Source organism: Manihot esculenta, chromosome 13, assembly GCF_001659605.2.
Source record: "Manihot esculenta cultivar AM560-2 chromosome 13, M.esculenta_v8, whole genome shotgun sequence".
Classification (NCBI taxonomy): Eukaryota; Viridiplantae; Streptophyta; class Magnoliopsida; order Malpighiales; family Euphorbiaceae; genus Manihot; species Manihot esculenta.
Window position 1 is genome coordinate 3,345,832 of NC_035173.2, and position 16,124 is coordinate 3,361,955.

Here is a 16,124-nt window from a genome sequence, read left to right on the forward strand (position 1 = left end):
CTTAAGGCAACACTGATAGCAATTGTATGGAGATCAGCGTTTCAGCAAGTTGGTTCTATTGGATGCCAACTGCCAAAATTCGCACATAATAACATAAAGAAAACTTCAAATTCAGCAGGAGTCCGAGATTATGGAAAAATAGTTCATGCAGCTGCCACAATCATAAACACAGGCTGAAACTTGGTAGCAGAACATTGAATAAACACACATTCTATTCCTTTCTATCCTTTTGTTTTGTGCAAACAAAGAACACTATAGAAAATTGAATATTTAGGAACTGATCAGAACAAAAAGATGAAAAATAAATGTCTAGAAGGACCACATACCACAATGATACAAGCCATGAGGTAGATAAAATAGTCATGGAGAGAGTTCTTGTACAGATGTAAGGCTTGGTTCCCACCCTGGTCCCCGCAAAATCCTTGGCTTTGGGTGAGGGGGTACAAAAGGCTTCCTTGCTCTAAAACTCCTCTTTGCTGAAGATTTCGAGTCTCTTGACCACCTGCCCTTGGAGGTATAAAATTCTTTTGCAGAAGAAACAGATTCCTCTGTAATGTCTTTACCTGCCTCCCAAGTGATATTTACATCTGACATCTCATTTTTACTTCCAGCGTAGTCTGCGACTTTTGTCTTCTCCATTTGTTTGCGTTTCAATTTCTGAGCAGTAGTAGATGGGATTAAAAGATATTTGTGACCAGGTAACAAATTCTCATCTGGCCATAACAGGGACTCTTGTGGATTTCTGAAAACTTCTGGCCGGGCAACACACATCCCAGGATATTTTTCCATCAAGTGAGATGCTGGAACTGCATGTTGATATAACTCCTCTCGCCCGCCGGCATGAACTATCCTGACAGAAATATCCTTTGACTGCGAGCACATATCCAGTGATAAAGGAGATTTTCCAATTTCTTTTCCAGACTCTTTATGAGAGCCTTGGATTCGTCCTAAAAAATGAACAAAGGCCTTCAGCATGGCCAGAAATCAAAAGCTGTCAGGTCCAAACATTCATAATATTCATCAACAGCAGGGCATACGAGGGGAGCATTGTGCCGGCAGCCGGCTAGACGTATTTCAGTATTATTTTTTTTTTCCAAGGTGGATATATTTTTGTTTTTCATGGTGGGCTCTTTCTAAATTAGTATTCTTCCACTTAAACCAAGATGAAATCGAGGCTTAGGACACTCATAACATAGAGGAAAGGAATAAATCCTTTTCTTCTCGTCCACGAGAAAATCAAAGTTATGAATGGACAGAAGACGATAAAATATTAACAGAAGTTCACTGAAGAAGTCTCAAAGATCCCAGTTAACTCAGCACCATGCAACCTCTGCAGCACAATCTTTTACTACTATCATACTCCCATAAACCTGACAAAACTTGACGTTCCAGCTTCTTCAACCTTCCACTTATCCAATTGTTATGAAGAATGAGACAGCCCTTCTTTGCACAGGCATTTTTCACATTTTTCTTCTGCCATAGGTCTAAGTATGCACCATTAGGAAAGAGGTTTCTATCCAAGAAATGAACAGTCAAATTTGTTTCAGGTTCCACACATCTATCATCACCAATACGATTGGAACCTCCTTCCCCACATAATGTGTCATAGAAACTTGGCTGCTCTGAAAGGCCAGATATTGTAGCATGCTTCACCACCTTCTCCAATGCAGCAATTGTAGAACCATCAGAATGAGCAAAGTAAAAGCCAGAGTTCAAACGCCTAGGCAAGTTCACTGGACCTGCAGATGAGAACACAGCAGAATACAGTTAAGGGATTGATGCTATATTATTAATAGGTAAACTGATTGACACTGAGGCTGAAAAGCACTTATTTTATGTTTTTTCTTCCCAGGAAAAAAAAAGTGGCATAGCCTTTCTTCTAAATATACCAAACGCAGAACAGGATTATGGGAAAGATGAATACTTAGTAAACTGCATCAAACTTTAACAAGACACTCTTATAATTTAATATACTGTTTTGATTCTAATCATTGAACAGAAGTGGAGCCCATAATTTCTTGCCATTGTGGATTAGTCATAATAGCTCCACGCTTAAGAGTAGAGAAACACCTGCTTTATTGTATTCATCAGACTGCGCCACAAGAACAGCAGGACCAAAAGAACGAAGAACTGGCAATGGATTTGTAAACCAATACACATCTACATCACTCAGAAGTACATTGTAACCGAGCTTCAATATCTTCAGGACCATTCTGGACTTCATTTTGGTTACCCTCTGAAAGCATTTGGTTCCAAAGTGGCAATCATCAAAGCTAATGTTACTTGGGGCTGATGGATCATGGAAAACAGGCAGGCCCTGGCAGAAAACAGAAATTCTTTAGTTCAAAGATGGAGATATCCTGATGGGGAGTGGAAATCCAAAAACCTTAAGGTCATTAATTGTGCAATTAGGATAGAAAATGGGACTCAAAGAAACAGAGAGCATTGACTCAAAAATACCTGTAAGACAGAGAACTCGTATGTTTCATGGTCAAGAGCACAAATCAAGAAGTTTGTGACCTGGAGGTGGCGCAATCTGCACACCCAACTCATTAGCATGTCCTTGTAACTATATCCAGCAACAGCAAGCACAACTGTTTTGTTCTCATCTGCAGTTCCTGAAAGGAGTGATTCTAAGGAAAATGGAAATTCTAATGGTGCTAACTCCTTTAACTGATCTCTAAGAGAGCAGTTTAACACTCTTTCTTGTGATTTGATATGGTTAACACAAGCCACAGTTTTCTTCTTTCTTCTAGAATGCAAAATTCTTCTATTCCATAGGTTCAGTCCCTGATCCATAAATGGGTAAGTGATGTCTTCTGTTAAGTCAACAAATAGATAGTGCCCATCACACTTGACTAGTTTTACTATGCTAGAATAATTAATTTCATGGAAAGACAATAACCCATAAGTAGCACCCAGATGGGAATTGCCAACATTCTCCCAGCTTCTATTTTTAGCATCTGAAAAACTTGAGGTTTTCTCTGACTTATGTTCTTCATCATTCAAATAGAAACTTGAGATTGTTGAACTTGCATCAAATACAAACCTGAAATCAGATAACACGGCCTCATTTATGACCCAATGATTGTGAATCCCCTTGCCGTACAAGAAAGGAGGAAGCACTCCATTATGTAAAGGTACGTTCTTGCTGTTCCATGCCATAAGCATTCTATCATCACAATGATTCCCCAGCCATTTCTGAGTAAGCATCTCCTGCAACTGATAGAATTAAGAATGATGTCAATTCTCCCGACGATCAACTTTCAGTCTCAAGTACTAATTTCCTCCATACCTCCTGGGGTTTAATCCATTTGCCATCCTTTCTCAGCCAGTGTTTCCCAGAATCATCCAAGTGGAACGGGAAGTAAGAAACATTTTGCGATGAAGCCACGAGAAGCCAATCACGATCAAGTTTATAAGCATAATTCAAGGTGCAAACAAAATCAGGCAAAAGAATAGTTTCCGGGTTGATAAAAACGGATATGTCTGTTGAGAATGCTAGCGATCTTTCCATCATGGAATGAAAGAATGGGGTACCGAGAAACCTATGAACACCCAAAAGTCCAATTTACTGTGACAAGTATAGTAGTAAAAACTGAAGAAACCCAATACAATAAGCAAGAAAAACGGAATGCTTACGTGAAATCAACACTGTGATCGATCAGAACTCGAGAATCAAAGGCAGAGGCGAAAGAAACAGCAGAAGGGTTTTGGGTGAAAAGAATCACCGTAATTTGAGAAGACAAAGCAAGCCAAGACCGAATAGCAAGACTCTGTCTAGCCCTAGCTGAACCAGCAAAGGGGACAGGAGCTGAGAAGATTGTAATTCTGGGATTTCTCACATGGCTGAAACCGTTGTGATTGAAATTGGATGTTCTCTGGATTTCATCCTTAAATGGAGGTAGCCTCTGAGTAGTATACAAGGAAAAACAAATAAGCACAAACCCATAAAGCCAAACCGACCAGAGCCCAACTCGAATCACCTGCCATTGGAATTAAAACAAGAATGAGAGAGAGTGAAGAGAAAAGAAAGAAGATGAATTGATAGAAAAAGAAGGAACCTTCATTGATGAGTAGTTGAGAAAGAATAAATATGGAGTTTGTAGTTAAAAACGGAAATGGAGAAGGTGGTTTTATGCGTGAGAGAGAGAGAAAATAGTGAAACTTTAACAGAAAAGAAAATGGAAGAAAAACTAATTCACAAGGCCGCCACTAGAAGTGGCAGTTCAGCAGCACCGAGACGGAGGAAGGTCATGGGGCATGTGAAGTGAGGCTATTGCGTCAAAAGACACGTCAGCTTCCATTAATGACCATTTTCAGATTTGTCAAACTTAGAAAATTGTATAGTATAAAATGAAAGTATTTGTCACACAAGTTCTCTTCTAATTATATTAGGACGTGTGAATAAAAATATTTAATAAATTGATAATTATTTGTATTTAATTTATATATTTTAATAATAAAATAATAAATATTTTAATAATAAAATAATAAATATTTTAATTATAATTAAAAATAATATGACGTGGTAGTCCATAGCACTGAATAATTAATAGTCAAACTCTGTCTGCGATGGGCGACGAGCCTCCCATTGTCTTCGCATCCTTCTTTTCCTTTTTTTCTTTAATGAAAAAAAAACACAAAAATCTAATGCTAAAAGTATAATTAATTAAAAAATAAAAAAAATTATTAATTTAGATAACCAGGGATTAATTTAAGTTTATAGTTAAAATTGTAAGTAATATCAAAATTATAAATTAATTGTATAAAAATAAAAAATTGTGATATAAATATGGTTTCTTTGAAATATTTTTAGGCAATAGTATGTAAATGTAAATAATTAGATAAATATAAATTAATTAATTAATAAATTTAAGTCATAAAAAACATAAGAATTTGATCGTCAAATTTGGTTAATTCCATCAAAGATCTGCAAACCCTCAAAACCATGTATCGACAATTAGGTCATACCCATTGGCCACACAAGGTTTTAATTAATTTATTATTATTATTATTTTAATTTCCTCGACGATCCGCCGCAGAGTTAGCTTCTCTGCAAGTGTACATGTTATCAGATTATTAATAACACGAGCATACCAAATATTTATTACAAACAGAATTACGTGAGGTGCCAAACTATGTTCTATATATGTAACTTTTATTCTGCATAAGAAAATTCTTAAAAAAATTATTTTGCACTCTCTTTTTCACATTTACACTATTCACATTCACTTAGAAATAGGGAATATTATTTATATATATATATATTAAAAATTTTCTTACCTTCAGACGTGTACGCTCTTTTACATTTACATTTATAAGGGTAGAAACTTTAGGAATATATGCCATTTATTTACTTATAAGCATAAAAAAGGTTATAATAACATTTGTTCATTTATTTGGTCATAATTTCTTATTATTAACCGATTCAATTTCCGAATGATATACAAGCAATGATTTTACTTTTTCTATTTTTCACTCTGTAATAATAATAATGCTGTCCTTTAAGCTCTCTATTTGTGGAATTCATATATAAAAATTTCAATTAATAAAATTTAGAAACAATTTCTTTTTTATAAAAAACCAAAAAAAAAAAAAAAATATATATATATATATATATACTCTCTTTAAAATAATTTAATTATTTTTTACCAAAAACTAGTTTTTCAATGCTTCAAACCAAAAAAAAAAAAAAACAAAAAGGGGGAAAGATACTAGCGTCAATGCTGTTTAATCTTTTCAAACAAAATGGAGAAAGGTCACCATTGAAATCATATCATATCTGATAGCCATTAGACTTCACACCCACTCAGGCTAAATTGAAACTCATAAAAGCAGATCAGGTCCTGAAATTGAAACACTCTTAAATGGACCTACCTAGCGGCTTTGATTTGGAGTCTAGCCTAAATGATAGGTAGGGTCATTTGCAAGTTCGAGCCCGATAAAAAAAAAGCCGGCCCGATAATAAGACATGGGAAAAAATGAGTACACTCCATTCCCTCACAGCTCTGTCCACAGGCGTGTGAGAAGAATTAAATAGCCACCTAACATGAATTAAATAGCCACCTAACATGAGACAGACATTTGACGCTTTCGTACATACAGATCTGTATAACAGAAACATGTGATACTATAACTGTGAAACAAACAGACATGAGACAGACGTCTGACGTTTTCGTACGTTTTCGTACGTACGGATCTATATGACAATGACAAGTGATACTATAGCTGTGAGACAGACAAAGAGAAAAAGATAAAGGAAGGCACCTTCCCGGACTCAAACTTACACCCTAGAAACCCTATTTTCTGGATTTCAGAATATCTTATTATTTAGATATAATTTCAATTCTTTAATAACTAAATAGAAAATTGTACGGAGTACATATTAGACTAATAAATATAAATGCAAAATTTCAATATAATTACAAGTGAACAAAGCCAACACATCAATGGAAGCTCCATTATCAGAATTTCCGCCCTTTTTATTTATATTTTTCTGAATTCATGGACAAGAAAACAACTTCTTCAACAGCAATCATTATGGAACAACAGATGCATATTCATGTTACCGGCTATCTATTTAACTCTTTAAAGCTAATTCAACAGAATTTCATTCCTTGCAAAGGCCAAAATCATACAACAAATAGCAATAATGCTTCCTGCTGTTCAACTACACAAACATGTTACATTTCTAAAACAGGCAATTTTTTTTTTTTTTTTTTTTAAAAATCACTAATCCCCCATAGAACACATTAAAAACCTGCCTTGGAATAAATTTGCAACCTGATTCTGCAGGAACCATTCAACCTCCTGGAGCAGACTCAACACCAGAGATTATACACGTACCTCCATTGCTAAAATTTGCTTATAGGCCACGTCTCCACTTTTAGGTCTATTGGATAATTTTCACACCACCATAGATCTTCGAGAACCTCTGACTGAAGTATTTTTCATTTCTTGGCCAGCATCACCCCAAGATATCCGCTCCCCTAGAATCATCTGTGCCGCCTCACAGGTGATTTGGACCTTGACCTTCTTCCCCTGCAAGAAACAAATATAGTAACTTAACCAGGGAACATTAACAGCAAAAATTTTGGAAGCTTGATGCTTTCACCTGTTGAGCATCCAGTTGTCTACGTCTCAAAAACATTAATACAATCTTAATCTTAAAGACTGCAGGGCAATATACCTGGTGGGCTCAAGAGAAGAGTAGGGAGAATGCCTGCGCTGAGAATGCTTGCTATGAGGTGACCGCGAAACTTGTCTAGAAATGAAAAACACCCATCATACTTGTTTGGTGAGTTAGATGTTCATAACTCGAGAGAAATTCTTAGCCTTTATAACTCAAACTTGATAATAGTTGTCCTGAACATACACTTCTCAGCTACTAATGGCATAATAAAGCATCTATATAATCAGATACCACCATCTATCCAAATTGGTAAATTCAGACAAAAGTGAAATTTTATTCATGAAGTATCAAGACATATCATATTAAACCCATGAAACAAACATAGTGCTCCATAGATATGAGGACACGTACATAATACATCCATTGCAGCCATTTCTTTTTGGTAGACAAAGGAAGGTTTGAATTCAAACCCGTCTTGGAATGGAGGTGTTGCTACCAGCTAACCATACCTTGACATTCTAGCTCTTATCAACCCACTATATTATTTCCAAAAGCACAACATAGGGGGCAAATAGCTAGGAAGAATAAAATGCAGGTACTAAGGACAAACATAGAATGATAAAGTAAAAATATTACACGAGTGGTTTGAACCATAGGAACTTTTTGGCCAGAAAGGAAGAAGTCCATGGCACTCCCCAGAAAAAGTGCATGGCACTCCCCTAGTGGCTGCAAGTTACAAATAGTTTAAAATATCTGCCAATTATCACATCAACTGTAAGAATTTTGTGGATGTAACAGAGAAAGGTTAGCCCATTTATGCAGTACAGAGAAAAAGAAACTACTTGATAGGTGTTAAAAAAAGAAATAAATAAAAAAGAAAAGAAATGAATGATCAAGCTACTATATATATAAAAAATAATAATAATAAAAAAGTGTTCAGAAATTCAAAGAGAAAGTCAGGTCATGTATCTTGAAAATACAAAGAGAACTGCTCCTGACATTAAATGTCACAGACAACAGCAATTTCATTCCTATGGCAGCAAAATGACATTTCCGCGGATATTTATTTTCTGGCTTCAAAAATGTTCTTGGCAAAGCGACTTTCAATGCATGCATTTGGCAACAGAAACAGTATAGCAAGAAAATCAACTCAATAATTGCACCAGTAGATATAGAATTTGAGATAAGAAACAACCAAATTGATCCATTCACCATTACCCAAACAAAAAGTTATGCCCAAACAATAATATCAGGTTCACCAAAACTACACACTGAAGCACAAACAACTTTACAGGAGCACGATATATAAATTAATACAATAAGTACCCAAAATAAGAAAATTTAGGTAGTCAGACAACAGTTAGTGGATTTCAAATGATTGTCTATATCAATGCAACTACATTTGATTTGTCATCCAAGTATGCAAACCTAGTTGCTTGCTACTGTTAAAAAAAGGAAAGCCAATTAGTTGGCAACTTAACAAGTTGCAGATTAAGATGGAAGTCTAGCATTACGATAATAGATAAAATTAAAAAAGAGCACATCCACCAAAGAGTGCATGTAGCACGTAGTGGGATAAACTGGGAGAGAGTTGATTAAGATGGTTTAGTCATGTCTTACGTAGAACTTTAAATCCCCAGTAAGAAATGTGGTAAGTTAGTGGTGAAAGGATTGAGAAGGAAAAGAGAGGGACTTAACTTAAAGTGATGTGATGGAAGTATCAAAGTTTGCAATTTTTTAATATTTAGTGTCAAACAGAATCAAAGGACGAAAAAGGACCTATGTAGCTGACCCAACTAGGTTGGCATTAAGGCTTAGTTATTGCATGTACAACTTGAATAACAATGATACTAGAAAAGAAATGCTGATAAGCAGTACCTTCTCCTAGACCTGACAGGGGAAGGTGATAAGTTCCGCTTTCTTGAATGTAGCTTTCTGCAGTATAGAACATAGGATAAGGAAAAAATAAGGATAAAATGAGAAAATATAAAAGATATCAGAGACAAACCTCTTAGGATCATCTGACACTTCATCACTCGAATCATTGTCCTTGTTGTTTCTGCCCCTACTGCTAGTTGAAGAGGAACGTCTCCTCTTGTATCTGTTTGAGTCACTGGTGCGCTTATGTCTTGCTCTATCTTCCTCCTTATCCTTCGCTCGTCCTCTTTTTCGGTTATCCTCTTTGGCAATTGATTTGTGAAGCTTCTCTGCCTCTTTCCTATCTTCCTTCACATCAAGATGAGAAGATCTTTTTCTTGATTCTGATTCCTTTGCATTTTCTCCAGTCCTATCACCTCTCTCTTTCATTCTTTCTTTAGAGTCATTTTGATTATCCGTCTTTTCCTTTCTCACATGTGCTTCATCCTGTCTCCTACGTTTGCCATCTTCTTTCTCATCTGCCCTACTCCCATGTTGTGCCTCCTTAATATCTTTTCCAGGATAACTCCTTTTACTTTCATGTCGATTATCTTCATGCAATTTCATCCTGGTTTCCTTAACTTGAGAATCTTCCTCAACATTTTCTCCAAAAGCAGCTCTCATTCCAGACCCATTAGCTGCGTGTGTACTTTTTTGACTATCAATATTGATCTCAAGATCCATGCCTCTAGGAACCACCTTGGGCTCACTCAACTCACTTAAAGCAGCACTGGTTGTACTTTTGGACTCAATTGAGCTGGTTTTCCTCAAAACATCCTCCAAATTTGTCTGTCCTCTACTGCCCATTCCCCGTTCTAGAGGAGAGCTGCCATTTTCAGCCACATCATGCATGTCTTGTGAAAACTTTGGAACGCTATTGCTAGATTGCTGAAGAACACCATTTTTCCTTAAATTTGGCATACTGGAACTCTTGATTTCATCATCATCTTCTTCTTCATCATCAGATGCATAGTTAGCAAGACCCAGTACATTTCCTGGGGCACCAGAACTGGATTTTTCACTTGCATCTTCAGTTTCAGACTCTCTTGCTTTAACTGGAACTAGAACCTTTGCAGATGCCTTTAGCGTTGGGACTCCTGGAGGAGATGGAGCTGCCTCATGATTTGAAGTGACAGTATTGTGCTCAACTGGAAAACCAAAATTTAGCATTGTAGATGAGATCTTAAGAGTAACAGAATGGATTAGCAAACTTCAGGTGCTGTTTGTAAAAACAAATGCATGGAAAATAAAGATCAGAGATCAAGGAACATTCACCTTCTGCAGTTGGATCATCTTCATGAAGAACTTTTGTAGCAATTTCATCGAACAGCTCATCAGTAACCTGCTATTAAGTAATATGGAAGTCACAACTATGATGGGAAAAAGTAAATTAAGGATCAGTAGATTTTATGCTGCTAACCTTCAAAAGAACTTCCGTTAGAACGCGTTTTATTTCTTGATTAATGGCTGCATTTCTAGCAGCTTCCTCATCATCCTGCAGAGACAAAAAGACAAAAATAAGAGGCTGTTTTATTTTCCAAAGTTGAATACAGGGTAAAATATGGGAAGACAACTCGTAGAAATTTTATTCTCAAGGGGATTTTTTTCAGTTGTTCATGCACCGGGGGGTGGGGGGTGTGAGCAAGCGTTTCACTTTTGGGAAAATAGAACATCAAATAACTTAAAAGGTAAAAACAAAATACTAGAACAAAACAAGAACCTCATCCTCTTCTTCTTCTTCAGTTGACCTAGAAGAATCAATACTTCTGCTATCTGCCTGATCACCCTTCCCAAAAGATTTATCAACACCGTCATCGTCAACGGATTGAGTTTCCTCCTTGGGATGCTCTAGAGAAGACCTCGTGATAACAGATGCATTCTTGATTATTTCTTCTTTAAGCCAATTAGGCACAGAAGCCTGGAAATTTTCAACAATAGCATGACAACCAAAATAACTATAATTTTCATTAACAGGAAACCAGTCCAGACAAGTACTCACCTTTTTAGGGCGTTCAGAAACACCATACACATCACCTGGAAAACCTGCTGTAGGATGAAGTGCACTTCCTGGACCAAGACCATATGGCACACCAGCAGATGGAATCGTTGACTGAAAACTTGTTCCATGGAAACTTCCAAATGGTGGTGCAGCATGTCCAGAAACAGGAGAAGGTATACCTGCTAAAGGGTCATGCTGAAAATGTACCAAGCATTAGCACATTAATAAGTACATAAAATTGAAATTATGCTCCCCACAGCCACAATCAATACCTGAGGCCCTGATGGAAGACCCGGAGGGTTTGGAGGATAAGCAGAACCAGTTGCCACAGGAGTCCAAGAATTAATAGAAGGTAATGGTGCAACATGGCCAAGACCTCTTACATTTCCTTCGTGATGAGCAGAATAACTGGATTGCATGTGTGGATCACGATCACGGCTAATACTGGATGTAAAATCTAAAGGCTGGTTGCTAAGATCAGCAGTCAGATCAGCTCCTTGATTGCCAAATGCAAAGGGCTGTTCAGTCAAAACTGATCCACCAAGAGCAGGCAGTGATGGTTGCACATGATGCCCTTCTTGTGTTGATGATATGGGCAAAGGTAATGATTTGTACAGCTGATCCTTTTGGTCTGTAGCCTCTTCTTTACCTGTCAGATAGTTAAGTAGTCAAACAGCAAATTTAAGAATGAAAAGGACAAATAAAACCCAAGAACCAATATAAGCTCAACTTGGTCACCAATATTCTCTTGTTAATTAATTTAAAAGAAAATAATTTTCTGTACAAACTCCAAAGGCCATCCAAACATAAAAAATTTACGTACAGGGAGTTAGATCTTCCTTTTTATGTACTGCAGACACTGGAAAGAAAATTCTTTAATCATCATATTTACAATTTATTTAACTGCCACTGCATCTTGCTTGCATCCAATAAGAAGCAACTGTGCCAGCATATTCCATAAGAAAGATATAAACATATACATTTCCCTCTCTTTCACATTCCTTGGAATAGCTCAGTCATTCATTTAGATTTAGAAAAACCAGTCCAAAAATATATAAAAACAAATTCTATTTCTTTGTTGCCTCATTTTATTTATTGGAAAAACACACAACAAATATCATAAATTGTGTCTGTAATCAGACAATTTAAACATCACTCAGCGTTATTGATCTCATGGGTACAAATAAGTGTTCTAGAGCAAAAGGATGATCAAGATGGTAGTATTTTTCTCCCAATTTCTCATTCATCCTGCACATGCTTTATAACTATGTTATACTTCCATCTGGCAAATAATTTAACAAGGAAAAAGAGCATTGCTCTAACATGGTATTGTCTTCAGCTTATAGCTCAGCCTCGCCAGTAATTTTTCAGCAATTTTGTTTGCAAAAATTTTTAACTAGTTGGTTCATACAGTAAAATGTGACGCGACACTTTTTCATATCAGTGGCACTTCTCCAAAGGATTCAGTTCCAGCATATTTTAGGGAAAAGCTATAACTCAAGCCTAGCCAACTAAATGACTGACTATTGAAATTTGTTTGCTAATGAAACGAAGTACTGCCATATAAATTTGATCAGTTTACTCTTCAATTGAATTCTCAAACCAGTCTATGAGCATCTTCATACATTAAACACTTAAAGCATGCATAAGTGCTTTCAATTGAATAATATTAGTCTGAAGTTCAGCTTATGAAACCATCAACTGATTACAATTGCCACCTGAATGGAGCAGCATGGATTTGAAGAAGAATATGCTGGCATTGTCCATGAAAATGGCCTTGAGCAAAGGTTCCCACATTTATAAGTTATAACTTAACGATTGAATCAACAACTTTATCATTTTGGAGAAGTAAACAAAAGGAATAAAGGAAAAGCTAAAGAAAAGAAACAAGTAATATGTAGGCACTGGACTCATTATACAATATGGAATATCATCCAAGCAGGTCAAATCTATAATCCTTTGTGCAACACAGTTATTGAAACTTAGAGATACAACTTTAATTTTTCAACTGTTAGAAATGTACAGTATCTAGCCCATTGTCTATGGCCGTCATAGTTTCCAAAATTATTAAGTTATAACATGTTTAAAAATACTACATAACCCAAGAAAATTTTACAGCTTGCATATGCATTACAATCAAAACGTAACAGCAGGTATCTCATTCACTTCAATACAATTCTTGAAACATTGAGAACATTGTATGTGGAAGAAACAGAACAGCCAAACTGAAATTATCAACTGACAAAATGAAACCATGATTCAAATGAAATTTCACGGAAATCACTGTCAGATATCAATTGCTTACTAATACACAAATTTATTTAAAAGGATAAGGTACAATCTAATGAAGCCTTAAAATCTCGGTCAAATTTCAGAAACATCCAGACCACTTTTGTCTGAAATGCTAAATCATAAGTTCCATCTGAATGATGTCCCTAGAAGGTCCAATTGGTAAGAACTGACATAACTGAAAAGGTGGAACCTATGAAGAACTGTTCTCCTCATAGAGAAGCAGTTCTTGAATACATGCTTCATATGCAAGTACAATATGCTAAATGAATTTTTACCTGTAACAGAAGAATAACTAGAAGGTACCTCCTGCTGAAGAACAGATGGACTTGTAGTCGGTGGTCCAGATGAAGTTCCACCACCAACAGTGTAGGGTATATGCCCTTCAGGAAAATTAGAAGACTCCCCAGAGTTGAAAGATGCATTATCCTGCGAATAAACTATCGGTTGCTGGTGCATAGTTGCAGCTGAAGTTGGAAAATGTTGGTAGCCCGATGAAGGAAATGGCTGTTGTTGAATATCTTGATAATGAGAACCAACCGTTTGTGGAAACTGGTCATGGAAACGGTTTTGTTCTTCTGTTCTGCCAACCTGTGTAAATTGAGTCTGAGGATGGTGATCCTCCATTGCAGCTTTTTGTGCTGCCCATGCTCTAGCTCTAGCAGCCCAGTCCTCCACATTGTTATGGGCTGCCAACACACATGTCATCACAAAAGATGAACCCAATAGCCATTAGAATTTATAGATAAAAAGAGGTTCCCAGATGAAGATAACACTAAAAAGAGGTTCCCAGATGAAGATAACACCTAAGAATGTTCAGTAAAAGTGCTTGCAAAAGAAGCAGCAAACAATAAAATAGAAAGTGATACCCAGATTACAGGGCACACCACTTAATATAATGATCAATGCTACTATAAGTGCCACCTACAGGCAATTTTTCACCTTCAGCACCAGTTGAATTATCACCCTAAAACATTATTTGCTTTCCATAGCAATCATGAGAATGAAATTTGATAGGAAAATAATTTAGCCGCCAAAAGGCCCCAGCTAAAAACCTTTTTGTTCCAAGTCCTTAGCATGAGTGAAGCTGTCATCAGCTTTCTTATTCAGCATTGCATTACGACTTGACTTTCATTAACCCGCTAGTTAAGATACCATAAAACTCCCTTTTAATAGAAGGTTCACTTTCAGAATTATTGAAATAACGGAAGGCGCAAAATCATTTATTCAATAGAAATCAACGCGAAAACTTTGAATGTCCATCTAAACTATGTCATTAGCATCATGATATAAACTTCAGGTATAAAATGGACATATATATAGACGAACCTTGGTAGTCCCAGCTTTGGTGCTGCCCCCAATTTGGATTTCCCCATTCCTAGAAACAGCAGGGAAAAAAGCAAGTAGTCACAAATCAAAGCCCAGAAAAACAATGCAATAACAAAACGAGTACATGCACAGTAAGCAAGTAACCCTAGCTACATAAATCAATCCATCAACACTGAAACCAGTAGGTAAAGTCGAGATCCTACCAAAATCCGTATCATCAAATAAAACATATGAAAACAGAAATGTGAAGAAAAAGAAAATTTAATTTACCTGATTAACCTGAGCGTAAGATTGGGGAATCTGAGAATGGGGAGGAGGAGCAGGCAAGTGAGGACGAGGAGGGGGAGGGGGAGGGAACTGGTGGTGTGGAGGAAGGTGAGAAGGATAAGGGTGAGGAGGTGGTGAGGGAGGAGGATATGCAGAGGGAGGAGGAGCTGGAGCGACGTGGTCGGAGTGAGGAGAAGCCGCCCACTGCTGAGGAGGTGGAGGAGGAGGAGGAGATGGAGAGTGCGAAGATGGTGGTGGTGGTGGGAGATACTGGAATTGGTTGGAATACCATGTGGATTGTGAAGGGACAGGTGGTCTTGCTTGGTGGTGGAGATAGTGGAGGGGATCCGCAGACGACGGAGGCGGTGGTTGCTGTGGCGTTGGCGGTGGTCTCATGTATCTATGGTGCTGTTGGTAAGCGTCCATGTTGGCCTCCGGCGTGCGGGTTTTGATCCCTACGAGTAGCAATTCGAAGGGTTTGGGTCTTTGAGGGAGATTTTCTGTTAAGCGACGACTGACGAGAATGCACGATAGTCCAGGTGTGGTCTATCGCAGCGAATCTATTTTGGAAGGTAAACAAGTGCTCATTACCCGGTTCCCACTCCGCATGGGCCTTGGGCCTTATACACCTTATGTTGTACTTATTTTAATAGGTCATAATCATTTTAACATTTCAATGCTCAAATACAATAATAATCTAAATAATTCTTTTTTTCTGAATTAAACATTTAAATCTTAATATCATTATTAACCATTTTTTCCATCAACATCTTCCTTCAAACATCTAATTACTTCGCCAATCAGAGAGCCTCCAAATAGTATGGTTTCTGCACCTTTAACATCAATAATTTTATCGAATCTATAAACCCAGAGGGATTTTTTTTTATTTCGGATCTCATCACAAAACAAATTTTGAAATTGCTTCGCTTCAACCTCCATGCAAGTTCTTCCATTTGTTTTCCTGATAAGGAAATCATACTTCCAAAAGATGCCCGCCACTGAATCCAGTGCCTTCGTTTCTAGCCATCGAAGACGATCCCCGGTTCCTTTGCTTGCTACTTTGTCGTCTACAGTCCGCCCAGCTATGTAACCAGATGGAACCAATGAACTTTAATGCCCTAACATTGATATCCTCTGCCCTCTTTTTGAACATGTAATAAATGTGTTAATTAAAGTTAAATAAACAAA

The 16,124-nt window shown here is 37.0% G+C and overlaps 3 protein-coding genes across 4 annotated transcripts; all 3 read right to left on the reverse strand.

The window, feature by feature from the left end:
• Positions 1-194: 194 nt before the first annotated feature.
• On the reverse strand, positions 195-4,286 carry LOC110629855 (beta-arabinofuranosyltransferase RAY1). The gene is made up of 6 exons (XM_021777021.2): positions 4,065-4,286; positions 3,643-3,986; positions 3,296-3,548; positions 2,461-3,222; positions 2,071-2,317; positions 195-1,739 (listed from the first exon to the last, which is right to left on the reverse strand). Exons 1-6 carry the CDS (start codon positions 4,068-4,070, stop codon positions 1,309-1,311), a joined length of 2,043 nt encoding a protein of 680 aa, XP_021632713.1. The 5' UTR covers positions 4,071-4,286; the 3' UTR covers positions 195-1,308.
• On the reverse strand, positions 361-975 carry LOC110629856. The gene has a single exon (XM_021777023.2). The coding sequence runs from the start codon at positions 973-975 to the stop codon at positions 361-363; it is 615 nt and encodes a 204-aa protein (XP_021632715.1).
• Positions 4,287-6,598: 2,312 nt separating the features above from the next.
• On the reverse strand, positions 6,599-15,482 carry LOC110629854 (filaggrin). Of its 2 annotated transcripts, XM_021777020.2 has the most exons (12): positions 14,940-15,481; positions 14,670-14,718; positions 13,619-14,029; positions 11,324-11,700; positions 11,052-11,246; positions 10,773-10,970; positions 10,473-10,547; positions 10,328-10,394; positions 9,144-10,200; positions 9,014-9,070; positions 7,193-7,267; positions 6,599-7,044 (listed from the first exon to the last, which is right to left on the reverse strand). In XM_021777020.2, the coding sequence occupies exons 1-12, from the start codon at positions 15,360-15,362 to the stop codon at positions 6,999-7,001; spliced, it is 3,030 nt and encodes a 1,009-aa protein (XP_021632712.1). In that variant the 5' UTR covers positions 15,363-15,481; the 3' UTR covers positions 6,599-6,998. The 2 variants fall into 2 exon arrangements, with proteins under 2 accessions (XP_021632712.1, XP_043805422.1); XM_043949487.1 differs by lacking the exon at positions 7,193-7,267 and having other exon boundaries at positions 6,859-7,044; positions 14,940-15,482.
• Positions 15,483-16,124: the final 642 nt, after the last annotated feature.

Coding starts and splice junctions, on each gene's coding strand:
- LOC110629854 (XM_021777020.2), bottom strand. CDS start 15,362: ATGGACGCTTACCAACAGCACCATAGATACATGAGACCACCGCCAACG. Junction 10,201..10,327: donor AGATGATCCAACTGCAGAAG/GTGAATGTTCCT, acceptor TTGGTTTTCCAG/TTGAGCACAATACTGTCACT. Junction 7,045..7,192: donor TCTTCTCTTGAGCCCACCAG/GTATATTGCCCT, acceptor TGTTTCTTGCAG/GGGAAGAAGGTCAAGGTCCA.
- LOC110629856 (XM_021777023.2), bottom strand. CDS start 975: ATGCTGAAGGCCTTTGTTCATTTTTTAGGACGAATCCAAGGCTCTCAT.
- LOC110629855 (XM_021777021.2), bottom strand. Junction 3,549..3,642: donor GATCACAGTGTTGATTTCAC/GTAAGCATTCCG, acceptor GGGTGTTCATAG/GTTTCTCGGTACCCCATTCT. Junction 1,740..2,070: donor TGATGAATACAATAAAGCAG/GTGTTTCTCTAC, acceptor TCTCATCTGCAG/GTCCAGTGAACTTGCCTAGG.